This window comes from Lagenorhynchus albirostris, chromosome 3 (genome assembly GCF_949774975.1).
Source record: "Lagenorhynchus albirostris chromosome 3, mLagAlb1.1, whole genome shotgun sequence".
Taxonomy (NCBI): domain Eukaryota; kingdom Metazoa; phylum Chordata; class Mammalia; order Artiodactyla; family Delphinidae; genus Lagenorhynchus; species Lagenorhynchus albirostris.
In genome coordinates, this window is record NC_083097.1 from 109,832,907 (window position 1) to 109,860,733 (window position 27,827).

At 39.6% G+C, this 27,827-nt stretch overlaps 2 protein-coding genes across 4 annotated transcripts in view; one reads left to right on the top strand and one right to left on the bottom strand.

Annotated features, from left to right (window-relative positions):
- Positions 1-1,733: 1,733 nt before the first annotated feature.
- Positions 1,734-10,661, top strand: IL4 (interleukin 4). Its single transcript, XM_060146239.1, has 4 exons — positions 1,734-1,868; positions 2,144-2,191; positions 7,464-7,589; positions 10,569-10,661. The coding sequence occupies exons 1-4, from the start codon at positions 1,734-1,736 to the stop codon at positions 10,659-10,661; spliced, it is 402 nt and encodes a 133-aa protein (XP_060002222.1).
- A 4,999-nt stretch (positions 10,662-15,660) lies between these two features.
- KIF3A (kinesin family member 3A) overlaps positions 15,661-27,827 on the bottom strand; it is an 82,398-nt gene continuing 70,231 nt past the window's right edge. For 2 of the 3 annotated variants that reach the window (XM_060143566.1, XM_060143568.1), the window contains 8 exons: positions 27,285-27,441; positions 26,860-27,040; positions 25,980-26,090; positions 25,494-25,619; positions 21,898-21,951; positions 21,467-21,535; positions 20,755-20,879; positions 15,661-18,717 (listed from right to left, as the gene is read on the bottom strand). In XM_060143566.1, coding sequence (XP_059999549.1) covers positions 18,669-18,717; positions 20,755-20,879; positions 21,467-21,535; positions 21,898-21,951; positions 25,494-25,619; positions 25,980-26,090; positions 26,860-27,040; positions 27,285-27,441 — 872 coding nt within the window. In that variant the 3' untranslated portion in view covers positions 15,661-18,668. The remainder of the gene's footprint in view (positions 18,718-20,754; positions 20,880-21,466; positions 21,536-21,897; positions 21,952-25,493; positions 25,620-25,979; positions 26,091-26,859; positions 27,041-27,284; positions 27,442-27,827) is intronic. The other variant, XM_060143567.1, reaches the window with a different exon arrangement.

Genomic DNA, 27,827 nt, shown 5'->3' on the forward strand with positions numbered 1-27,827 from the left:
GTCATTCTAGCACATTATTGAACCTGAGAGGATAGTGGGAACTCAAACTGGTAGCCAGTTGGCCAGAAGTGAAGGTGGACTGGGGACTCCCAAATTTTCAGCCAGTGTATGAAATGAGGGCAGTCTTGTGGAGGCTGTGCCCTTAACCTGGGAGGTTTGGCCCAACTCCACCCAGTTGGTATCAGAAGTCACTGCACTGAGTCCGGCAAATCCCCTGCACAGTCCCAATGGAAGGATCCTAAATATGGTCCAAGGACCTTTTTTTTTTTTTTTTTTTGGCGGTACGCGGGCCTCTCACTGTTGTGGCCTCTCCCGTTGCAGAGCACAGGCTCCAGACGCGCAGGCTCAGCAGCCACGGCTCACGGGCCCAGCCGCTCCGCGGCATGCGGGATCTTCCCGGACCGGGGCACGAACCCACGTCCCCTGCATCGGCAGGTGGATTCTCAACCACTGCGCCACCAGGGAAGCCCACAAGGACCTATTTGATACAACTATCCAGATCCTTTCTTTCACGGAGTACAAATCACTGCAACAAGAGCCAAAACGCAGGAATGACCTTAGCAGTCATCTTTTCTGTGTGACCTTCCAGAGGAAATCAGTAGGGAGAGGAAGGTCAGAAACCAAGAGAAGGGAAGTGGAGAGGAACGAGAAGGAGAGGCTCAGGGAGGAATAAGCAGTCGCGTTCTGGGGCGCAGGCATCTGAGTGAACAATGGGGGCGTGCAGCGCGTCACCAGGTCCATAGAGATTAGACTGAAGCACCAGGGCAAGTGGTGGCACCTTGATCAGGACAACTGATTGGTAAATCTGTGAAATTATGGCTCTTTTTCCCTAATTAGCTAAGGTTGTATTTAAATTCCATTTTCAAAGTGGTCATTCCTTTTTTTTTTAATTACTTTTATCTTTTATTTATTTATTTTGCCACACGGCACGTGGGATCATAGTTCCCTGACCAGGGATCGAACCCTCGCCCCCTGCGGTGGAAGTGCTGAGTCTTAACCACTGAAAACTCAGGATAGGCATACTTTGCCTAGAGCCTCCTTATTGTTAAAGACCTATGGACCTGATGTGACCCTAACTAAGCCCCACCTCATATTACAAGTCCTTGGCCAAAATCCTAAATTTGGAAGAACGGCATGCCTGAGTGCTAGGACAGGAGAGAATCTGTGCCTATTACTTTCCTTCTACCCAGAGAAAGAACCCCAGATCAGCTTTTCCACAAAAGGAGAGTTTCCCAGATGCCACCCATACTTGGAAGAAGCCAGGTTGAAATACTAATCAAGTCAAACTTTCTTGATATTACTCTATCTTTCCCCAGGAGGGCTGCACTGAAACAAATTCGGACACCTGTGGCCTCCTCCTTCTATGCAAAGCAAAAAGCCAGCAGCAACCCCAAGCTGATAAGACTAACCTAAAGAGCAAATTATGGTGTAATTTCCTATGCTGATACTTTGTAGTTAATTTAAAAAAAAAAGGTTTCATTTTCCTACTGGTCTGATTTCACAGGAACATTTTACCTGTTTTTGTGAGGCATTTTTTCTCCTGGAAGAGAGGCGCTGATTGGTCCCACATGACTGACAACCTGGTGTAATGAAAATTTCCAATGTAAACTTATTTTCCCTCAGTTTCAGCAATTTTAAATCTATATATAGAGATATCTTTGTCAGAATTGCATTGTTAGCTTCTCCTGGTAAACTGATTGTCTCACATTGTCAGTGCAAATAGAGATCTATTAATGGGTCTCACCTCCCAACTGATCCCAATGCTAGTCTGCTTACTGGCATGTACCAGCAACTTCGTCCATGGACACAAGTGCGATGTTACCTTACAAGAGATCATCAAAACGCTGAACATCCTCACAGCAAGAAAGGTAAGCTATCTGGTACCATCTCTCCAGATGTTCTGGTGATGCTGTGCATATTTCTTAGACTGTGAAAAGAACATAACAGCTTCTAGAGAGTTGGTAGTTGGTGGTTGGTGATAGGATGGGGAGCAGTGTGGAGACTTTTCTCCTGGCACTTTTTTCACCCAAGGGACCACAGGAAGTTTCCTCAGTTTGAGGGAGTCAGAGCTGCTCAGCAAGGCTTACCCTGTGCAGTTGGAGGTAACTGTGTCTCTTGCTCTCTCGTTCCTGCCTGGGCCAAGAACTTGTGCATGGAGCTGCCTGTAGAAGACGTCTTCGCCACCACAAAGGTAAGAGCTGTCCCGGGTCTGCTTTGGCAGATAGGTGACTTGGTGAGGAGAGCCATCCACAAGTGTTCGAACAAGAAATTTTTTTTTAACATAAAGGGAACAGGCCCAAATTAACTATAATGGGTGAAACGTTTTCAAAGATTGAGAATTCTGATCTTTACTCGCAAATACATTTTGGTGTTTCTGGTTTCACTTGATTTAGAAGATGTATAATAGAAAGCTTGGGTTTTGTAGTCATAATTCAGATCCCAGTCCAGGAAAAGCTCTTTAGGATTTTACCCAACCCAGGTCGAGTACCTGGAATATAGGAGGCACTCAATAAATGCTGTTGAAGGAGAGAATTTTTCTGGCCCATATATTTCTGAAAAACCAAATACTCTCACAAAAACAGATATTGAGATTACACGTTGAGAGAGCTTTCATTTTGTCTAAGAGACTTCCTATGGCAACAGGAAAGGTATCGCCAGAGCCCCTCCTCTTCCGCAGCCTGGTCACCTAACAGCCCACCGGCTCCGGGCATGGCTGTCCAGAGACCCTCATCTTGCTCTGTCCTGCCAACTCCCCTCTGGCCTGTCCAGAACCGTCCTGCTGGACAGGGGCCGACATATCCCTGCCTCCGGCTGCTCCTACCAGAGCATCTCACCTTTCCTCCTCCTGCTGCATCTCACCCCCACCCCCCGATCTGCAGTGGGAGGAGATAGATTTGACAGCTGATAGTGCATTTTTCTCTGACAAACACATGACTACAGCCATATCAATAGCTTTCTGCACATCAGTTCCTGTTTTCATGGAAACACACGACTGAGAATGAAAAACCCAAAGCTTCAATTTACCAGTGGTCTCCTAACCACCTGCTTTCCACATGTACTAGACTTGGCCAGGAGTGAAGCCCTATGGGTTGGGCAGGGCCACACCCCAGCACCCAGGCCACAGGGCAGGCCTGTCCTGCTCGTGAGCAAAGCTGGTCTTCGGGCCTTTATCTGGACTATCTCACTTCATTAAAGATTATTCCAGGAGTCTGATATACAATGATATATAATACTGTAATTATATAATAGTATATAATATAAACGTATAATACATAATATTATATAATACATATTATATAATTTTATCCTTCAGAATCTCATCCCATATCAGACTGTATCTGTCCATCAGCAGGTTGGAAGGACTTGGAGATTTTATATATATATATAAATTTATATATATTATATATATATAATGTATTGATACTTTATATATCTCATATATTAATATTGTATATATATAGAAATAAAATAGCCAGGAGTCCACTGAGCTGTGCTCTGGGCTCTCCAGAGGCTGGCTGCACTGCTGGGAGGGTGCTGCCAAAGCCAAGGGCAGGGCCCCAGCAGAAGTGCCGAGGGTTTGGAAGTGAGACAGTCTGTGGCTTTAGCCCCAGTTCTGCCATTAACTAACTATGTGGCCTTTGGTAAGTCTCCGCACCTCTTTGTGCCTCAGTTTCTACATGTGAAGATTTGAAAGCAATTTTGAAAGTTGGCTGGAATCCAACTCTTGAGTTAGTGGAAAATGGTATTGTATGATATAACTCCTGATTAAAGGCAAAAACTGATTGTAGAGAAGCAATCATTCTAAGAAAGAGGCCAGCTTTAGGAAATGATCAAACCCTCCATGACTGCGAGCCCAGTGCGACCCCACTCTGGGCTGCTCTAGAAGACCCAGCCAGCCCTCACCCCCGCCAAGGTGCAGGCCAGTCCCCGCTGCCTTCCTTCACTCTTACCTATCTCATGCCTTCTCCCGAACTGCTTCTATTCCTCCTGGATTAACAAGCTTGTTTTTCCATTCTTCTCTTTTCCTCAAAGACTCAGCACTGCTTACTTATCTATTAAGATACTTCAGAACAAAGAAAGGTTGTTATTTTCAAAACCCACAAAGATGCTATGTGGGAGGAAAAGTTACTTCTTTGTGTTCTCAAGAAGAACATCTTTCCAAAGTCCAGCATATTCATTTTAGTGCTTTTGGGGATCAAGAGTTCCATTATGCCCAAATTGGGTGGCATCCTGCTCTTGGCAAATGCTGGAAGAATGTGCTGATCTAAATCCTGGGTTCCACATGCAATGCCTCCCGAGTGTCTCTGAAGTTAGGTGGTCTGAGGAAGAGAAAGGTGGAAAGCAAGCAAGCTGGCTGGCCTAGGAAGGACTTCTTGGGTGGACCATTAGTTGGAGGTATTTCCTACTACCAAAGGGAGCAAAAGTCCATAATTTTTCAGAGAGCTCTATGCCAACCCTCAAATCTTTTTTTAAAAGTGAAAGTAGAGGATTCTTTTCATACATCACATTCGCTGACTAAATTTGGGCATAAGTGGAGATAATGAATACAATACATATAGGATGGATCTGTATGTCCTTAAATGAAGCTAGTCAAGACCCATTAGAACTCTAGCAGAATCCCTGCACCGAAGTCTCCCAAATGGTGTGCCACCACTTCTGTATTTCTATGAGGGGTGGGCTTCTTTCTGGCAGGAGACCAGGCCTCCCTTTTGAGCCTCTTACCTGAGCAGTTCTGAACTGCAGAGTCCGCATGGCTCCTCAAGGTATGCCCTAAGCAAGACACACTCAGGCAGCGAAAGCTGGACAAGCAGTCGAAAAAGTGGGCGGTCAGAGTGTCATCCTGTTGCCGCAATGCCAATGGAACTAAAACATTAAGGACTTTAACTAAAACTAGTTAAAGACCCTTAGAATTCCTTCTTTTAAAAGTTTTCCATTTGATTCAAACTCTTTTCTATACTTATCCTAATCACCTTTAGAAAGTCTTTTGAAAAATATCTTTATTTAGTTATTTTTAAAGATTTTTTCATGTGGACCATTTTTAAAGTCTTTATTGAATTTGTTACAATATGGCTTCTGTTTTATGTTTTGGTTCTTTGGCTGCAAGGCATGTGGGATCTTAGCTCCCCGACCACGGATCGAACCCGCACACCTTGCACTGGAAGGCGAAGTCTTAACCGCTGGACCACCAGGGAAGTCCCTGAAAAATATCTTTAGAGGGTGTTTTCCTACCTTAAATGGCTACATACTCAAAACTGAGACAGTATAATTTCTAAGCTCCTAGCCAACGTTTTAGAAAAGGCTCATCAGATTTTGATGGACAAATAAGCAAAGGATCTCTTCTCTTTTTGGCATTCTTGAACCTCATTGTTCTCTCTCCAGCAACATAGGCGTCTGCCTCCATCTGCATACTCAGCTAGTGTCTGCCTTCTCCTTGGCCTCGCCACCTCTGCTCACCCACAAAGCCCCCCAGAGGTATGGTGATTTATGGGAGGTTTCTTGACTCCCAGAGCCCAGAGATACTGGTGCTGCTCTTAAATTTCCAGCCAGAGTATACGCCCTTTGGAAGGACATGTACTTCATTAAGTACATACATGTCCTTCCAAAGGCCCTGCCCATGGGCCGTCAAGCTCCACAGCGGAAAGGGGAAGCTTTCGTAGTCTAGGATTCTGGCGCTTCGGTCTGGGTCAAGATCTTCCTGGAAAAACCCTAAAATATGAACTGCACTCCTAGAATTTAGCCTAAAGAAATAAGAGATGAACACAAAGATTTATACAGATGGCTTGCTGCCACTTTATTTACAGAAGCAAAAAACTGCAGTGATAGGGGATTGACCAACTATGGCACAAATATGCCCTAGGTTCCTACACAGCTCTCAATCACATGTTCTTAAATATTACTGAATGATGTAAGAAATTGCTAGTACTATATGTTAAGTGTAAAAAGGTTATAAAAGAGTATCAATAGTTGGTCCCTATTGCAAAAAAAAAAGTATTAAAAAATCTGGAGAGATAGTTAGCAAAATCTTAACAGTAGTTCTCTCTGGCTAATGGGATAATGAGTGAATTCACTTTTGTTGAATGTATATTACTCTTTTTTTTTTTTTTTTTTTGCGGTACACGGGCCTCTCACTGTTGTGGCCTCTCCCGTTGCGGAGCACAGGCTCGAACAGGCTCGAACCCGTGTCCCCCTGCATCGGCAAGCGGACTCTCAACCACTGAGCCACCAGGGAAGCCCCCTGTATATTACTTTTATAGTAAAAAGTTTGGTAATCAGAAAAAATACGGAAGAACCTAGAAAGCTGCTTGGACAGTGCTTTTCACATAAATCCCCTGGAGATCCTGTTAACGCACATTGTGACTCAGTGGGTCCAGAGGGAGGTCTGAGATTCTGCATTTCTAACAAGTTCCCAGGTGACGCCCACGCTGCTGCTTCATGGGCCACATTTTGAGTGGCAAGGAACAAGAGCAGGTCCTGGCAGAGGCTGGAGACAGGTTTATCTGAGCTGGATTGGGCTCAAGCTAAGACACCCTCCAGGCTCCGGGCCTTTGTTCTTCAGTGGAGAGAGAGAGGATACACCAGGCCTGACCAGGCCGAGACACATTCCCTCTCCCAGGTTCTCAAAAAGAGCTGGTTCCGCACTTGTACAAGCCCTCTTCTGAGGCTCAAAGGTCCCCAGGAAGAGCCATGTGGCCAGACTCACACCAGGGCTGCCAGCATTCCAAGGAGGTTCTGACCCTGCACATTCGAGGCCAGAAGCCCCTAACAGAAACTCTGTCCAAGGCCCAGCACCCTTTCTCAGAAGCTTCCCCTCATCTCCCCAGGCCACACTCCTGGGGCACCTAGCTCTGATCCTGGCACTCACGTCTAGCTGTGTGGGGACATGTATCTCCTCACACTGCTACTTCCCATGGGGAGGGTTAAATGGAGAGTGCTGGCCAAAGTGGCACTGTCCAGGTCAAAGGATGGGCATTCATTTATTCAACAAACATGTGGGATTTCCAGGGAACCTGGATTCAAAAACTATAAATTACAGGAATAAGACAGAGCAGACTCTGATTACGAGCTGATGTACATACAACTGCATCCACAGAAAGAAGAGCTTGCATGGGATAAAGAAACAGACATGGGTTGTAGACAGATGGCCCCGCATGCAAATCCCCACTCTCCCATTTACTTAGTTGAGTGACTTGATTCAGGTACCCCTTCAGCAAAACCCTTCAAGGGAAAAGAAATTGGGAGGTTTCAGGAAAAGGCTGCTGCATTTGCAAGTAACTGGAAGAGGTTGTTTGCTGTGACGAGCAGCGTCCATTCACATGGCAGGAATACTTGAATACCTGATCCACAGTTGAGCAAATTCACCTTCTCCACTTGTCCTTCTGGAAAGAAGAAATCAGAAGGAAACATCTCTCTCCAATGTTCAAAATCAAGCTAGCAGTGGCTATCTGTGGAATTTCTCTTTCTAGAACACAACTGAGAAGGAAACTTTCTGCAGGGCCGGGACTGTGCTTCGGCATATCTACAGATACCACAAGTGCTTCAACAAACCCCTGAGTGGACTTCACAGGAACCTCAGCAGCATGGCAAACATGGTAAGCTGCATTATGCCAACAGCTTGCCTTCCAATGGATGGCAGCCTTACTTCTAAGATATTTCTCCTTATGAATAGTAGTACCCTTGGTTAATCAACCCATTCATTCATTCGACAAATATTTGTTGAGGCTCTGTGAGTGTTGCTTACAGGTACTGTTCTAGGCACTGGGGATACAGTTCTTGCTCTTACAGAATGTTGTAATGGGTGAGTGAGAAAAGCAAACAAACATATGATTCCAGTAGTGATAAGTGCCATGAAGAAAAATACAGGAATAAAGAACATACAGGGGTCCTGAGGGAGAGGGCTGATTTAGTAGTTGGTGACATCATCTGAGCAGATATTTGAACTAAGTGACAGAGCCGGCCATGTTACTGATTTGGAAGGAACATTCCAGGCAGAGGGAACAGCTGTGCAAAGGCCCTAAGGTAGAAATGAGCTTCATGTGTTCAAAGATTAATAGGAGGGCCTGGATCAGAGTGAGGGAGGAAGATTTTAATAGGAGATCACACAGGGCCTATGGATTCTGCCCCAAGCATGGTGGGAAACTCCCACAGGGTTTTAAGCAAGGCAGAGACCACGATCTGATTTATGTAATTTTTAAAATGATCATTCTGGCTACTGTGCAGTAAATAGACTGAGTAGGGGTAAGCATAGAAGCAAGATGGCCTGTTGAGAGGCTACCACAGTATTCCAGCCTGCAGACGATGGTGGGTGTGACAGGGTGGAAGCAGCAGACATTGTTAGATTTGGGATATTAACCAAAAATAGAGCCAGAAGGGCTTGCTGACACATCTGTTGTGGGGGTGAGGGAGAGAGTAAAACGTGGCCTCCTGATTCCTAGCCTGGGCCCCTTGGGGAATGGTTGGTGCTGTTATCAGATATGGAAGACTGGGGGTGATCAGGGCTGGTGGCTGAGCTTAAGGTCAGGAGTTGAATTTTATACATAGTAAGTCTGAGGTACCTACTTAATAGTCAAGTGAAGATGTTGATAAGATTGTTGAAAAAGTCTGAAGCTTAAGGGAGATGTCAGAACTTGTGACACTAAGTGAAGAGTTCTTAGAAAGATGTTGTTTAAAGCCACAGGCCTGGACTTCTCTGGTGGCGCAGTGGTTGGGAATCCGCCTGCCAATGCAAGGGACATGGGTTTGAGCCCTCTGGTCTGGGAAGATCCCACATGCCACAGAGCAACTAAGCCTGTGTGCCACAACTACTGAGCCTGCGCTCTAGAGCCTGCGAGCCACAACTACTAAAACCCACACGCCTAGAGCCCGCGAGCCACAACTACTAAAACCCACACGCCTAGAGCCCGCGAGCCACAACTACTAAAACCCACACGTCTAGAGCCCGTGCTCCGCAATGAGAGAAGACACGGCAATGAGAAGCCCGCGCACCGCGAGGAAGAGTAGCCCCTGCTCACCGCAACTAGAGAAAGCCCACGTGTAGCAATGAAGAGCCAACGCAGCCAAAAAAAAAAAAAAAAAAAAAAAAAAGCAGGGCCGCTTTAAAAAAAAAAAGTCACATAAAGAAAGAACAAAATCCAAGGACTGAGCCCAGAGGCATTCTAACATATAGAGGTCAGGAAGAGGTGGGTCCAGCAAAAGAGACTGAGAAGTAGCCAGTGAAGTAGGAGAAGTCAAAGAATGTGTGGCACCCCAGAAGGCAAGTGAAGAAACTCTTTTAAGAAGAAGGGAGTGATCAACTGTGTCAAATGTACTAACAGATCAAGAACGATGAACACTGAGAATGGCCACTGGATTTGTCATGAGGGAGGTTACCGGTGATGCTGATATAAATGGAGATTCGGGAATGAAAGCCTGACTAGAGTGGATTCCATAGAGAATGGGGCTGGGGAGGAGTGAAAAGAAAGGGGCACTGAGTATAAAAGCTCCTTCGAGGTGCTTTTCTATAACGTCGCAGAGAAATAGAACAATAGCTGAAGGGCAGGTATGGCGTGAAGGAAGTTCTTTTAAGGTGAGGTCTATATGGAGCATGTCAGTATACCAGTGGGAATGATCCAGTAAGAGGGGAGAACTGATGGTAGGAAAGAGGCAGAGCCAAGAGTGGATGTTATCTAATGCCAAGTAGAGGAATTGGGGACATTCATCCCCTCCCTGCTGCCTTATTTACAAGGTAATAAAACAGGGAGATGACACTACACTCGTCTTTTTTTTTTTTTTTTTTTTTTTTTTTGCGGTACGCGGGCCTCTCACTGCTGTGGCCTCTCCTGTTGTGGAGCACAGGCTCCGGACGCGCAGGCTCAGCGGCCATGGCTCACGGGCCCAGCCGCTCCGCGGCATGTGGGATCTTCCCGGACCGGGGCACGAACCCGTGTCCCCTGCATCGGCAGGCGGACTCTCAACCACTGCGCCACCAGGGAAGCCCTCATTGTCTCTTTTGAGCCTCTTAATTATCTTAGGAAGTAGGCGCTATTGTTCCCCTTTTACAAAGGAGGAAACTGAAGCTTTTATAAACGGAGTAGTTTGTCCTAAGCAATGCAATTAATAATTTGGTAGAGCTGAGATTCAAATTGAAGCAGTGGCCCGGTGGTAGGTACCAGGAATCCTTTCCACCTGAAGGGCTGCCAAGCTATGATGTTTCTGGTTAATGGGCAGGGGGACTGAATCTCTCTCTCAGCAGTCCAGATGGCACAGGCTCAAGATGGCAGCAGGCAGGTCTGAGCCTCCACCTTCATGTTATGCGTCCCTGAGCAGAACCTAGCTGTGACACACCTCTCCAGGGATGGCCACACCCTGAAGGCAGACAGTGATGGTACAGTGGCCATTTCTAGGAGTGTAGGTAGCATGCACCAAAAACAGGCAAACCCTGTTGGCCTAGTGGCAGAGTCAAGCCAGACTGGAGGCCCTGGTTTGATCACTGCTCAGGCGGCAAGTGGCAGCATAGGCTTGACCCAGGTAGACAGGCATGAGCAAGACTCAAATACTTAGCGATGAAAACTAATGAAATGTTTCTTTTGTAGACCTGTTCTGTGAATGAAGCCAAGAAGAGTACGTTGAAAGACTTCTTGGAAAGGCTAAAGATGATTATGAAGGAGAAATACTCAAAGTGTTGAAGCTGAATATTTTAATTTATGAGTTTTTAATAGCCTTATTTTAAAAATATTTATATATTTATAACTCATCATAAAATAAAGTATATGCAGAATCTGACAGCATGATGTCATTTTAATGGCATAGACTATATTTACTTGCCAACTTTTGGGGAAACCAATTTAATTTACTGAGAGACTAAAATTGGTGTGGGAATTAAAAAGGAAAGACCACTTCCCTCTCAAGGAGTTCCCTCTCTCATTGGGGACATAATGCATGAAATGATTAAAGAATACAAGGCCACACAAGATGTAAATGATAATTAAAAGAGCTTGCAGAGTGGGTCCATAAGTCTCACTGACTATCAAATAATTCTGAATTTAAAAAGTGTCAACTGGATGCTTAGAACATTCTTTTCCCATTGGCACAAGGGTTGCTATATTGAGTCCACGGTGGGGAAATAATTCTAGCACACTACCTGGCACCGCAGTGAACAATATTTAATGTCCTAATAATGTAAATTCTTTTGATTCTCAAGCTTCGAACCAACCAATAGACAAAGCATGGAAGACTTAATTATGGTTACAGAACAGACTAAATGCTATCAAACTGACAACAGAAAAGGAATAGCTCAAAATGATTGAGAGGTAAAAGCAAAAGGAAAGATAGAGAGGTGGGGCACCAACACTGTCTAAGGTTGATGGAACAAGAGACTTAAGTATTTATTCAAACTTGGAAACGTAACAGAAGATCTAAAAATAACTTACTATAAAAAATTTGGAAGGGGCAGTATAAATAAGGTAAACTCTCACTTTTCAATGAGGAAATCAATACAAAATATCTACAGTTGATTAAAAAAATAGTTGGCAAGGTGGTCATGAATTGATGAATGTTGTAGCTGGGGATGGGTACATGACGGTTGATTACACTACTCTGCTTTTACACGTGTTTGAAAGTTTTTATAATAAGAAGTGAAAAAAACAATAAAGTAAAACCAATAGTAAGTAAATCAAGAAATCTTTGGAATTATAATGGTAACCACCAGAATAACTAAAAACAAAAAAGGGAGGGTGGACTGTTGGGAATGGGACTTGGAATAAGAAACAGTGAAAGCAGGGCAGGAGATTTTTGGCTTTCTATTTACAGTCTGTGAGTGTGACCATGTGCATAAGTGATAAAAAGTTTTTAAAAGTTAAAGTACTAAAATTAAAAAGACAGACAATAACAAACGTTGGTGAAGATGTGGAAAAACTAGAACTGTTATACATTGCTGGTATGATTGGAAAATGGTAGCCATTTTGGAAAACAGTGGGGTAGTTCCTCAAAAGATTAAACATAGTTCCTATATGATCCAGTAATTCTAATCCTAGGTATCTAAACCAAGAGAACTGAAAACATATGTCCACACAAAAACCTCTACACAAATGTTCATAGCAGCATTATTCATTTATAGCAAAAAAGTAGAGACAACCCAGATGTCAATCAACTGATGAATGGATAAACAAAACGTGCTATAGCCATACAATGAAATATTATTTGGCAATAATAAGAAAAGTACTGACACATGCTACAGTATGGATGAACCTTGGGAACACTATGCTAAATCAAGGAAGCCAGACACAAAGGTCACATACGGTATGACTCTATTTATATGAAATGCCCAGAAGAGGCAAATCCATAGAGGCAAAACGTAGAATATTGGTTGCTAGGGGCTGCGGCGATGAAGGAAGAGGGAGTGACTGCTAATAGACATAGGGTTTCTTTGGGGAGCAAGGAAAATGTTTTGATATGAGATAGTCAATAATGGTTGTAAAACTCTGTGAAAATACTAAAATCCACTGAATTATATACTTAAAAGGATGAATTTTATAGTATGGACGTATCTCAGTAAAGCTGTTATTTTAAAAAATTAAAGGAGAAAAACAAGTGTCAAGTCATTGAAATTTGCCTTTTAAAGACATGTTCTCTGCAAGAATATGGATCTAGTAACAGTGAATGAGCATTCTCTTTTCATTCTTGCTCACACACATATGACAAAAATTAATACTAGTACTAAAATTATACCAAAACATGCAACATCTTTTTAACCCTTTCAAAATAAGGGAACAAATCAAAAGCTTAAAGTCTCACCCTGACCACAGCCAGTTTCACCCTGCCCACATAAAATACCAGCATGCCAAGGGCAACAAGTAACTAAGAGAGTCATGGAGCCTTCTAAGGCCACAATGAAAATTTTAATTTCCTTTCTTCTTTGATTGAGACTCATTTGCATTCAATGGCTAATGTGAGCTGTAGTCTGCCACAGGATATGACTTGTGGGTTATAGTCTGTGTATGAGGCCAGAAGGGTAAAAGGAAAGGCAATCGGAAGAAAGATTTAGAACAGGCCACAGAAGGGACATATGCAGGCTCCAGGCAGGTCTGCCACGGACAGAAATACCCAACAGTAAGCCCTGGAGTTTACCAAGGGAGTAAGAGAACATGAATCAAGGAGGACATACATAAGAAGAATGAGCGAAGAAACTTCAGGATTAAGTGAAAGTTGAGATGCTTGTCGCTTAAGCACATTCACTTAGGAAACTTAGTTACAGCCCATACTTACTTCATAGGATGTGCCTTTTATCTGTGCATGGAATGTGTGACACTGAGAGCAAAGGCTGATCCCCTCCCTCCCTGCTATCAGCTACTTCCACCTTTTACCTATGAATATATTCTATCTCTAACTGGTATTTGTAGGTAATAAATACTTATTGAATAAACAAATGAAAGAAAAAAACATTTTGCTCAAATCTATGGCTGAATGTCTTTCATTGAAACATTCCTGGGCAAGTTAGAAATGCCGGTCTCTGATAAAAATGCCCCAGGGGCTCTCTTGTTGCTATTAGCCAGTGCCCTGTCCAGGTTTCCCACCCTCCTCTGCATGTCATCTTGATCGGCTTCTCCCAAATCATCTGAGAACGGGGAATTTCAGGGCAGAGTGCAAGGTACAGCTTTCTCATGGGCTGGCCTCCCAGCATACAAGGTGAGCCTCGCAGTTCCTACCACTTTCCAATGAGGGCAAGGCAAGCACTTTCTCTAGTCTCGGAGCCGATTTCCTGTTTCAAGTCATCAGTTCAATTGGAGCTCCATTCCCAGGTGGAGTACTAAAACCTCCTAGTTAGCTGTCTTTGCCCCAAGCACTCAGACGATCTCTCCTCAGCTCTCTAGTGTTTCTCTTCTAATCCATCCTTCGTGTCAACTTCTTCCTAGTTCAACGTTCGGTCTCTAACACCGTGTCAGCTGCTAGGGAGGAATGCTGTGCCTGGTAGCTCACCATGCACTCTCCTTCACTACAGCCCTCAACATGCTGCACTGTCATTCTCCACTTACATGGTCATGAGCTTTGCAAGGACCTTCTACTCAGCACAGCATGGGTCCACAGTAAATACAGAAGATACCTGGTGACTGAGTGGCATAACTCATGATGGAGTAGAAATCAAGGCAAACATAATATTTCTGTAATGACTCTGGTAGGTTGGGTTAGGCAATATCCTCTTGTGAAGATTGGTATCAACTCTGAGAAATATTTTATTCAGTTGTAAAGTCCCAGTTAAATTCCTTTGTAAAACTGGAGAAATAAAGTCTTTGATTAAAAACTAAAATTTCCCCAGTCCTCTCAAAAGGGGTAGGGGAGGGGAGCAGGTGTAGAAGAATGTCTGATCTGTCATATTCTTTAGTCAGAGCCATAAACGTGTTTGGGTAAGACAAAGTGATGTTCTGATAACGTTGATAAAAGTAACTTGAAGACTGGGTCACAGGAAGCCCAAGATAAATGCTGAGAGGAAACAGGTTCTTTTTGAAGTAGCCTCTTCATAATCATTTTCCCACACATTTGTTCAACTTCCGAAGGAGGACTGAATACTTGATTTGCTTTGCAAATGAAAAAGCTTAAGAATGAGACATTCAGATAATGTTATAACATGTGCTTAGAAGGCTCCTCCAAGCTTGCTTTAAGTTTAGGCTGCAGCTTCAGAATCATGTGAACAGTTCCTGCAGTCACATACTAACTGTGTTACCTTAGGCTGGTACTTGGGGTTTTTGTGTTTTTCTGTACTTGGTTTTAAAAAGAGATTCTTGAGGGTCTTCATAAGAAGGTGGGATGGACAACGACCTCAGCAGCATCCTGACAACACAGGCAGTAATAGGTTCCCTGAGGGTGCACCTTAGTGGTGTCGCTTGGTGATAGTATCACAGCTCCAGAACTCAACTGGGGAGGAGGGGCCGCGGGTGGGAAGGTGCACTATTGCTTATCTTGCTTACACTATGGCAGGCCTCTAATTTTATTTCCATATTCTACAAACATGTGTAGAAGTTTTACACTAGCTAGCACTTGGGAAGAGGAAGAGAGCAAGACCTGAAATGGCCAGAGGAGTCTCCTCTCTACACAAAAAGCACACTGAAATCCTTTGAAACTTGCTAACAAATCAAAACTTCTCAATGTCCTCTGTGAACTTCTTGAGGCTGCCTAGCACAGTGCCTGGTAATCAATAAATGTTTGTCCAAAGAACACACGATTAACAATAATCCAAGCAATGTTATTGTTTTGGAGATATTTTAAGCTCATTAAAAGTTTTTGAAAGATATCATGATATCATTACCAATAAGAAACGTCTCCTTTTACCTTTATTTTCCATACAGACTTCTTTAAGTTTCTGTTCTCAAACACCTAATGACAAGGATAACAAAACTTGGATTAAAATATTTTTGGTGAAAATAAATTTTATCAATGAGAAGGGGCATTTTAAAAAACATCTCTCCCAGGTTTCTGTATCATGATGATTTCTGTTTAAAGACCCACAACATTAAGAGTTTCTGGTGTGAAATTACACAGGTCTCTCTTAACCTCATGAAACTGAGAGCCAAGCACAAAGAACCTGCCTATTAAGATCAGGATGGACATAAACACAAAAATAGCTCAGTAAAGAAGCAGACCACTATTACAGGCATTAGGTAAAGGTTTTTATTTCTTATTTAACCATGCTGTATGTATACATACAATATCAATATATACAACTTGAACAAATACAATATATACATAAAATACAATGAAAGTTGGCTTTTGAAATTAATACGACAAACTTATCATATGATTTGTAATTCTGGCCAGTATACAGTATTGTAGTAATGCTATTTAAGTTATTAATGATTTAAATTAGACTACAGTATAAGTTCAAAGGCACTAGGAAGATCTATGTTTTCTTCTAGCATTTTAGATCAAAGAATAACTAAAAAGGAAAACAAATGCATACATTAAGAAACTGGGCAGACACTGGCATACTTAAATGTAAACTCTACCCGTTCTTTAATTCACAGCCCTGTAGGAAAGGGAGGGACTTTCCTTAAGATAAGAGTTAAGGGAAAAAATATTTTTAAAAGACTAGAAAGAAACAAAACAACCGAAACCTATAATCGTAATTTTAAAAACATGTTACAGTTGAAGTAGCACCACCCTCTCCCCCAAAGTAACCTTAAATTTCTTGCAGCAAAAAAAAGTCCCCTTTTCCCAGAAAGTAGATGCCACAGCATGGCAAATGGATTCCACTTGTGGGACGAACACATAGATGTAGACCCGCCACCTTGACTACTCTTATACTTCACAAGAATCTAGACAAAAATGGGGAATACTATTATATTTTAATATCCTTATTACTACATGTAATTGCAAGGTTTACTAAAGAACATACCACAAACAACATTCTACCAAGGCTCCTTTTAATAAATATTACTTTTTTAAATTAAAGAGAAAAATAGCCATTCAATAACCTACTTATATGTGACACTCATTTTAAATCTGCTTCCTATATCAAATAATGAGCAAGTTTGTTCATCTATAGCCGTTCATGAAATTAACACCAAAGTTGCAAAATATTTCATTTATGGACAATGACACAAAGTAACTGTGAAGAAACCATAGAACTACTATGATTAGAGCTAAGTGAAGAGCTCTAAAGTCAGGTTCCCATGTTTTCACATGGATACTCAGGCCTGGCTCCAATATCTAATCTTGGTATTATATAAGATGACTATTTAATGCCCATCTGGTATAATCAGTTCTAATATAAATGCTTTAAAAAAAAACTGCTAAAGTAGCCTGTTTTTAAAATTTCTCAACGTTTTGAGTTTTTATAGATTTCGTTTTGTTACTGCTATGGCGTGGAAAAGAAAAAAAACCTAACGTACTGGCTTAAATTTTCTATAATGTTTTAAAGCTTAATTCTAAAGTTATTCCTTTTCTATTAACTGGATGGTTAAAGGGTAGACACGTGCATTCTTTAAAAAGAAGAAGTAGTCATATTTTTTTCCTACTGGTAAAATTAAGATTTCTCTAGAGTTATTATTAACAGAGTTAAACATGCATCTACAATTGCCAAGATATTCTGCTTACACAAAGCTTTTACAAGACATAAATTCACCTCAAGTCTTCACGGTACCTAAACAATGCCCCACAAAGTTATAAATGTCTAACTATCTTACACGTTACAAAGAAAATGCTGCCAGTTAACTGCAATTCTTATTACCTAGAAAATATTCACCATACACAGGATATTTAGTACATCACCTTTGGAATGTACTTTAAATTTATGGACACATTTTTACCACCACCTCACAAATAACGCTACATTCGCTCACTCCCATTCTATACACATCTTTGTAATTATAAACCAATATTTAACCAAACTTACTAAAATAATGTTAACTTAATAAATACTCATTTATGAAGTCTTAAAACTTGTAGCCAATGCGTTTCAGGGCTGATTGCATAATTTTAAAACTCATAAAAGAGATATATATATATATATATATATAGTGGTTTTGGAGTAGCATAACTTTAAAAAAATAAAAATTTTGTAAGCAGTCAACAAAAGAACAAACAATTCTATGACTTTTTTTTTTTACTATAAAATAAAAATGATTTTTATTTTAGAGGTATGGTCTAACTGGATTTGTCAATGGAAGAAATTCAGGGAAGAATATTTTCTTTATAAAATAAGAAGAAAGACAAAACAAAGTGTTTTAAAGGCAAAGAATTAAAAGATATTTTTCTTGCTTTGTCTGTATTTTCTAGAAAACGGAGATCTTTCTCAGTTGGGAGAAACAGAGCAATTTTCATCAAAATTTAGAACTCAGACACAGGAAAGCATCAGTTAATCACGTTTCAAAGTGAATTTAAAAAAATAATAGCCATAGAGGCAAATGTTAGTGACCAGTATTTAGCTTCTTAATTTTCTGCAGCTGTGACTCCTTTGTATTCAGGTACAGATTCAATGTTTCAAGAAACATGAAACCAAAACAAACAAACAAAAAATTTGACTTGAAGTCAAAGTGGCAAAAAGAAATCATGAGAGGTCCAGATGAAACATATCTTCAACTTTTGTTTTTTAAACATGTATACTTCTAAAGATTGACTATAGAATTATAAAATTTTCTATAGATCAATAAGATCACCCATCTCATATTTTAAATGCAATGAATGTTAGTATAAAAATTAGAACATATTATAAAAGGCCAGGTGGGTGTTAGGATAGAATCATTTCTTAGATTTGCAGCCCATACATTCATATATAACAGGAAAACATAGGACAATTAGACCTGCAACTTTCTATGTGCAAAACAGGACTTATATTTTTTTTTCTATTTTGAATATCCGGTTATCTAAATATACAGTAGTTGAGTAAATCACTAGCAGATTTATGTATACATTTAAACTGCAACTCTCTATAGTATAAGCTGCTCTCTCAACTTCCCTGCACAGTATAAGTTGAAAACTAATATGACAATTTGAACAATTACCAATTGTACAATTTTAATGTTATATTAACTTAATATATATAGACTAAAAGTTATTAGGCAAATTATTAGTTCCAGTCTTACTGCATGATCTACAGCTTCCATTATTTGAAATAACACAAAAGTCTTCAGTGTTTTAATTAAAGGTTTTGTCCAGGCATGAGGATATCACTAATTTTTATTCCGACTTTAAGTCTGTAACATTTACTGAAGTAAAGAGTCAATTACAGTTTCAGGCTTTGCAGAACGCTTTCTGTTTGGAGAAGAGAAAAAGAAAACATGAATGCTTTCCTAAAAGATTGAAATGCAAACACTTTACATAATTGTAGTAGATAATACCAGGCAGCCATAGACTCTAGAAACAGGCCAAGGTTTGACATGCTTGACCATGAGATCAATTAATGTCTGCCTTCTCAGGCTAGGGAAAGGTCACCCAGAGTGAGCACAATAGCAAGGCCCTCCACTTCACCACCCACAGTGATGAAGGAGTGAGTGAACAATAAACTGGACTAGACAATGTGGACAGGCCAAGCGGTCTGCATGCTTGCCAGATTTGAACCCCCTTATTATCTCTTCTGGGGTATGCTAAAGATGCCAGCTTATTCAGTGAAAATCAGAGTCACAAATCATCTGAAGCAACAACTCACAAATGACTGTGTAGGAAATGATGGAAATGTTCCATTAATCTATCATGTTTATTGCAGTTTTGCTTATTAGCACACTGAAACATGTACTTCTAATGAGGAATATCACATTGAACATTGTCAAGCAATGTAATGTAGTATCAATAAACCACTTATCATGTATATTTGTCTATAATTATGGCCATTTACTGTTTTCATAATATAGCAGGCTAATTCTGGCACACAGAGATGCTGGATTTGGCTCGTCGAATGTTAGCTCACATTTGTTTTTTTTTTTTTTTAGATTAAACTGAAAAAGTATATATTTTAAAATAAGCATTCTGAAAACTGTATCCAAATACCTTATGAAATTATTTGCTTGTTTGTTTTAGGTCCACATAGCTTTTTTTTTTAATTTTTTTTTATTTTTTTACATCTTTATTGGGGTATAATTGCTTTACAATGGTGTGTTGGTCCACATAGCTTTTAAAAAGTGACTAAAGATGGAGATCTCACGTAAATAATCCTGATTTCTGGCTTCTCCTTTGAAACAAGAAGATCCAGAAACCATGGGCCCTCTTTCCCCAAACTAACTAGAAGCAGGGTAATAGGCCACTCACTCCAGACAGAACACGCTCCATTTTGCCCCAGCCCACACCACTGCCTATTTTTCTCCACTGAGGGCAACTGTCTTACCATTTATCATCATACTTGAACTGTCACTTTTCTTACTAACTGCAGAGTTAAGAGGAAAATACCTCCATTAAAAGTGGAAAAGTCAAAGACATAGAGGAATTGGTGTTTCTTTGAATTGATTTGCTTCATTCATTAATATTACATGCATGGCTTCTGTTGGCATATGAAATGCTTTTAATGTCTGACATCTAAATGTTGAAGAATATAAAAATTTGTACACTTTTAATATGCTACTGATTCCTCCTCCCCAAATTTATAAAACTTAGGTTATGTCTATGAGATTACGTTGCACAAAAATATTAAAACTTAGACTTCACCCTACACGTAACTCAAAAGTCTAGGTACTCAAAGTAGGGAAAAATGTAAGCTTATTATTTCCTGTCATTTCAGGAGCCCCAAAGTCTGTTAGTCAGTTTAAATAAGCTGAATAGTACTTAATGTAGGGAAGGGAGAGAAGAAATAAGCTCCAGCCCAGGACTTTCACATCTTCATTTCTCTGGGCTATGTTACAATACATATAAACTACTCAATAGTCAAAGGACAGGGAAAGACAGAGAAGTTTTATTTAACTGGTGACTGAGGAAATCAAGGTTCTTGGGGCAGTATTCATGACAGAAAAATGAATCAGCTGAATACAATACCTTGGGAGTCTAACGAGGCAAATTAATTAGCATCTCACTAGAATAATTAGTGTAAGGATTAAGGAATTAAAATAGTAATGACTTATTATACATTTGGAAAGAACAAAGTAAATTAACAATAAATTCTACTACTCAGGAGGGCTAAAGAAGTTGGAAGACCTTAATTCTTTAGCCAGATTTTATTTACTCAAATTGTAACTACATAGGACTTCAATATTTAGTTAAATATATCAGACAAAATACTTATCATGTTAACTAAATTTCCTTTAAATGTACTTAATTTGAAAATCTCACTGCCTTTGGCTCATGGGACTCAAAGACAGTTCTTACCTTCTCCCTGTTTTTGGCCTTGCTTTCCCCTTTGAAGTCCGTGGCCTCTCTAATTTCATCAAGGACTGCCGTAGGCTCTCCTCAGTATAGGCAAGATACACATGGGAAAGGTCCACCTCAAAGGGCTATATGTAAAGGAAATAAACACAAGACATTCTTACAGAAGAATTTAAACCAGATTTGGGGGAAGATTTAAAATACTAAATAAACTCTTAGGAAGAAAAGCCAAAAACAAAACCAAATAAATATCTAAAGATATCTTTTTCTAATGCCATTTATCTCAAATGTATTCACTAAGTGTTGGTGAAGAAGCCCTGACACACTATAAATTCCTTAGTAGTAAAGAAAAACTGCTGCTGTTTTCCCTAAAGCTGCTACTTCCTCTTGTTGACCTAAGACTAGGACCAGCTTTGAAAAGGACAGACTTATTCTAGTCTCTAACCAAATCCCCAAGGCCCAGAGAGATGGTGAAAAGAGTCTCCAAAGAGAACTACATGCCACTCTTGTCACAGAAATGCCTGCCATCACGACTGAAGGTGAACTGTCCTAATAATCACCCCATCCTAGAGCCTCTATTCTCAAAATAGTAGCCTATTTTTCAGCTGAGCTGATTAACAGATATCATGATGATAATACAATTTAGTGACCCATATTCCTACAAAGAACCAACTGTAGTTTTTTTTGTTTTGTTTTTTTAAAAAAGCACTCTTACGTCTTTCTCCTTTTTATCAGGAACTGGAGTCTGCTTTCTCATGTTATTTCCTGTGTAGGCAACACATTTCTCAAAAAAGGAAAAAAGAAGGGGAGGAGAATTATCTTAATTAGCAATTAATACTATGAATGAGGCAAATTACTATGAGATATACTGATGGCACACTCATAAAACATGATTTGAATGCTGGAATAGAAAGGGACCCCAGAGGTCATTCAGTCCTATACACCAACCTACACCATCTCTACTATGTATAACACACAGAATATTCTGTGTGTTATAACATAATTATTAAAACATCTTATCCACTTCAGTGGCTTCTCACTTGATTCATCCTCTGGACCACCTTTCTCCGCATTGTAGCCAGTACAACTCCAGTCTACAGGAAGTATTCCATAGTATTTCATGAAAGAATGAAGGTTAATACTCACTAGTTGCCATTCCCCTATGTCTTCATTCCAATGGACATAATTTTCAATCATTTCCTTTTAAAAGAGTCAGAGATGATCTATTTTTAATAGTTAATAACATTTAAAATACTGAAAAATATTCATGGAACTAAAATCTTAATATAGTAAGTGAAAAAAGTCTCAAAACATTATATACTGCATGATGCCCCTTTTATATATTTTAAAATATATACTTTCAAGGAATATATGTAGATTCAATTAAACTGTATAAAAATAAAAAGCAAGGAAATAAAAAACATGGCATTCAGGATGGTGGTAAATTGAGCTTGAAGAGGTCAAGGGATAGAAGAGGCAAGAGGGAAACCACTTGGTTAGAAACAGGTCACTACCATGGTCCTAGCTTTTGTTTTGGGTGACAAGTTCACTACAAAATAACTAACTAAACAAAAGTAGGCCATCCAAGGACCATCAAGGACAGTATATTGTGAGCCAAATAGTAATTCTGTGCAGCTGAGGTCCAAAGGAAAAAAAAATACTAAGGCTTATATTCAAACAAATTTCTTAAAGCTGTATATAGATTCAAAATAAATTTTTAAAAATCAATGTTAGAAATTAAAGATGATACAAATAGATGGAGAGATATACCATGTTCTCGCACTGGAAGAATCAACATTGGGAAAATGACTATACTACCCAAAGCAATCTACAGATTCAATGCAATCCCTATCAAACTACCACTGGCATTTTTCACAGAACTAGAACAAAAAATTTCACAATTTGTGTGGAAACACAAAAGACCCCGAATAGCCAAAGCAATCTTGAGAAAGAAAAATGGAGCTGGAGGAATCAGGCTCCCTGACTTCAGACTATACTACAAAGCTACAGTAATCAAGACAGTATGCTACTGGCACAAAAACAGAAATATAGATCAATGGAACAGGATAGAAAGCCCAGAGAGAAACCCACGCACATATGGTCACCTTATCTTTGATAAAGGAGGCAAGAATAAACAGTGGAAAAAAGACAGCCTCTTCAATAAGTGGTGCTGGGAAAACTGGACAGCTACATGTAAAAGAATGAAATTAGAACACTCCCTAACACTGTACACACAAAAAAAACTCAAAATGGATTAAAGATCTAAATGTACGGCCAGACACCATCAAACTCTTAAGAGGAAAACATAGGCAGAACACTCTATGACATAAATCACAGCAAGATCCTTTTTGTGACCCACCTCCTAGAGAAATGGAAATAAAAACAAAAATAAACAAACGGGACCTAATGAAACTTAGAAGCTTTTGCACAGCAAAGGAAACCATAAACAAGATGACAAGACAACCCTCAGAATGGGGGAAAATATTTGTAAATGAAGCAACTGACAAAGGATTAATCTCCAAAATTTACAAGCAGCTCATGCAGCTCAATATCAAAAAAACAACCCAATCCAAAAATGGGCAGAAGACCTAAATAGACATTTCTCCAAAGAAGATATACAGATTGCCAACAAACACATGAAAGGATGCTCAACATCATTAATCATTAGAGAAATGCAAATCAAAACTACAATGAAATAGCATCTCACACTGGTCAGAATGCCCATCATCAAAAAAATCTACAAACAATAAATGCTGGAGAGGGTGTGGAGAAAAGGGAAACCTGTTGCACTGTTGGTGGGAATGTAAATTGATACAGCCACTATGGAGAACAGTATGGAGGTTCCTTAAAAAACTACAAATAGAACTACCATACAACCCAGCAATCCCACTACTGGGCATATACCCTGAGAAAACCATAATTCAAAAAGAGTCATGTAACAAAATGTTCACTGCAGCTCTATTTACAATAGCCAGGACATGGAAGCAACCTAAGTGTCCATCAACAGATGAATAAAGAAGATGTGGCACATATATACAATGGAATATTACTCAGCCATAAAAAGAAATGAAATTGAGTTATTTGTAGTGAGGTGGGTGGACCTAGAGTCTGTCATACAGAGTGAAGTAAGTCAGAAAGAGAAAAACAAATACCATATACTAACACATATATATGGAATCTAAAAAAAAAAAAAGGCCAGAAAAACCTAGAGGCAAGATGGGAATACAGATGCAGACCTACTACAGAATAGACTTGAGGATATGGGGAGGGGGAAGGGTAAGCTGTGACAAAGTGAGAGAGTGGCATGGACATATATACACTACCAAACGTAAAATAGATAGCTAGTGGGAAGCAGCCACATAGCAGTGGAAGATCAGCTTGGTGCTTTGTGACCACCTAGAGGGGTGGGATAGGGAGGATGGGAGGGAGGAGATGCAAGAGGGAAGAAATATGGGGACATATGTATATGTATAACTGATTCACTTTGTTATAAAGCAGAAACTAACACACCATTGTAAAGCAGTTATACTCTAATAAAGATGTTAAAATTCACTAAAATATACTGGAAAGACAGAAATGTGGGGAAAAGAATAATAGAGGCTAAGATTTTTAAATTATACTAGTATTTAGAGTTAGCATACATCTAGAGATGGATGGTAGTGATCACTGCACAACACTGTGAATGTACTTAATGTCAATGAACTGTACTCTTAAAAATAGTTCACTGCAGCACTATTTACAATAGCCAGGACATGGAAGCAACTTAAATGTCCATCAAGAGATGAATGGTTAAAGAAGATGTGGCACATATATACAGTGCAATATTACTCAGCCATAAAAAGGAACGAAATTGAGTTATTTGTAGTGAGGTCGATGGACCTAGACTCTGTCATACAGAGTGAAGTAAGTCAGAAAGAGAAAAACAAATACCATATGCTAACACACATACATGGAATCTAAAAACATGGTACTGATGAACCTAGAGGCAGGACAGGAATAAAGATGCAGACGTAAAGAACGGACTTGAGGACACAGTGGGGGAAGGGGAAGCTGGGAAGAAGTAAGAGAGTGGCATGGACATATATACACTACCAAATGTAAAATAGATAGCTAGTGGGAAGCTGCTGCGTAGCACAGGGAGATCAGCTCAATACTCTGTGACCACCTAGAGGGATGGGATAGGGAGGGTAGGAGGGAGATGCAAGAGGGAGGTGATACGGGGATATATGTGTACTTATAGCTGATACACTTTGTTGTACAGCAGAAACTAACACACCATTGTAAAGCAATTATACTCCAGTAAAGATGTAAAAAAAAAAATAGTTAAAATGGTAAATTTTATGTATGTTTTACCATTCCCCTGCCCACACACACACACACAGAATTAGCATCCATAAACAAGGAGAAAAGGTTCGCACAGGAGTTTTGTTTATTCTAATTATAGGATAAAGAATGTTTAAAGAATAAACAGGACCTATGCCTTTACATGAATTACATGAATTTGGCCTTCCTCCCAGGACTAAGAAATTCTTATTCAGATACTTAGTTACTCAAACAGAGAATTATGTATTAAGAACAGTTAACAGCTGAAGTGAAATGTGATGGCCATTAGTTCAAGAAAATTTTATCATCAGCAACTGAAATGTAAATATTTACCATTAATTAAATTAGAAATTATATTTCTTTAGTCCTTAACCCCAGCCAAGTGACCTAATACCTAAGACAGAGAAATTCCCACTTACCTGATAATCCTGAGGTATAAAATTATCAATAATAAGCATCTGAAGTCGAAGCTCCCGGCTAAGTTGTCGAATGTTCTCCAAAAGGCCTTCAATTTCCCTCTGATGTTCCTGTTGGAGATCGGCCATCTAACGGAAAATCAATGAAAATACTAAGGACAAACAAGATTTTAAATACAAAACAATTCCATCTGACATAGGGCAGTGGTCTAGGAAACCTTGTAAGAGCTTACCCAGTTCTTTCACAAAAACAATGGACAGAGTAACACTATCTATCATTGTCTATTCCATGTTATTAGTTAAGGTTGGAAATAAACAATTTAGCTTAACAGCTGAAATTAAAAATTGCAAGTAAAGGCAAAAATTTTACTTCTTTAAAATTGTAAGCACATATTATGATTCCTTTAGGATTCTTAATCATACTTAATCAAAGAAATTCTTTTCTAAAAAATTCAAACTACAATAATAGGTAACTTCTAAAAGACCAACCTCTGACTTCGCAGCCATCAGCATAGTCCAAACTTTCTTTAATTTCTTGGTCTTTCCTTGAGCTTCTTCTTGCAAACTGGTATACTTTTCTTCAATATCCAAGCGTTCTTGCTATGACATAAAGTGATAAACTTCAGAATAATTTTATTCATTAAATCACAAGTTTAATTATTTAACAAATGACATAAATGTTTAGCAACTATTTCTTTCAAAGCAATCCACAGATATGCTTTAAAATTTTATTAAGGGATTTCCCTGGTGGCACAGTGGTTAAGAATCCACCTGCCAATGCAGGGGACATGGGTTTGATCCCTGGTCTGGGAAGATCCCACATGCTGAGGAGGAACTAAGCCCATGCACCACAACTACTGAGCCTGCGTTCTAGAGCCCACAAGCCACAACTACTGAGTCCACGTGCCACAACTACTGAAGCCCACACGCCTAGAACCCATGCTCCACAACAAGAGAAGCCACCGCAATGTGAAGCCTGTGCACCTGGGACTTCCCTGGTGGCGCAGTGGTTAAGAATCCACCTGCAAATGCAGGGGACATGGGTTTGAGCCCTGATCCGGGAAGATCCCACCTGCCACAGAGCAACTAAGCCCGCATGCCACAACTACTGAGCCTGTGTGCCTAGAGCCTGTGCTCCGCAACAAGAGAAGCCACTGCAATGAGAAGCCTGTGCACTGCAACAAAGAGTATCCCCTGCTCTCCACAACTAGAGAAAGCCCACCCGCAGCAACAAAGACCCAACACAGCTAAAAATAAATAAATAAATTTATTTTTTTAAATTTTATTAAGATTATAGATATTCAGCTTTTCACTAGAAAAGTTAAATACCTTAGGTGAAGCATCAATCAGAAACAAAAATTTAAATTACCTCCTTTTCCTCAAGTTCTCTGCGAAGTTGCTCTGCTCTTTTCCTCCTTTCTTCCAATTCCATGTTGGATTCTTCAAGAAGTTTCTCTTGTTCCTCAGCTTTTGCCAACAAATCAACACCACCAACAATTACCTTCTTCTCCAGTGCAGATAATTTCTCTAGCAAAGACTGATGCTCTTGTCTGTTAATTAAAATGAGAACACTCTGTATCCATCAATTATCTACTATTCTACTCAATTTCCCCAAATTTAACAAGGATTTGGATGTAAAATTTCAAAATAGGAATATAATTATATAACATCTCTATCAAATACACAATTGTGTAGTATTGCTTTTAATTACTATTCAATTTTCTTGCTTATACATCCTATGAGAAAAACCAGGAAATTTAAATCACAAATCCAACTCAATTCAGTAATACTCACTGGGCCTTAAGAAGATCTTTTTCCCGTTTCTCTAGCTCAGCTCTAGCCTTGTTTCTTTCTTCTTCTTCCATGTCAAGCTTTGTTTCAAGTGCTTTTCTCTCCTCATCAATTTTTGCTTGCATTTCAACCATTTTATCTGGGGAAACTTTCTTTTTACCTATTTGAGTCATTTAATTCCAACAGTCACTTCAGAGTGAATGCTTCAGACACATAAATTATCTTCAATATAAAAGATACATTCCTCATGAAAAGAAAATCAAATGTCAACATTTTAAGGAAATCAACTGAATAATATATTTTATTTCTATTTATTATGTCCCTAGAAGATCTTTTTAACTAACTGCTAAATTCAAACTGTTGTCCAACTGTGCAGTGAAAACTAAGAACAGAAGTAAGTGAAAAAGAAGCATAAGAGATTAGCAGGGAAAAAAAAGAGAAAGATAAACAGGAAAACTAAATAAATAAAAAAAGCAAAGATATTTGTATGTCCCCAAATAACACATATCGTCAAAAAAGCAATATGATTATTTAGTTACTTTTTTC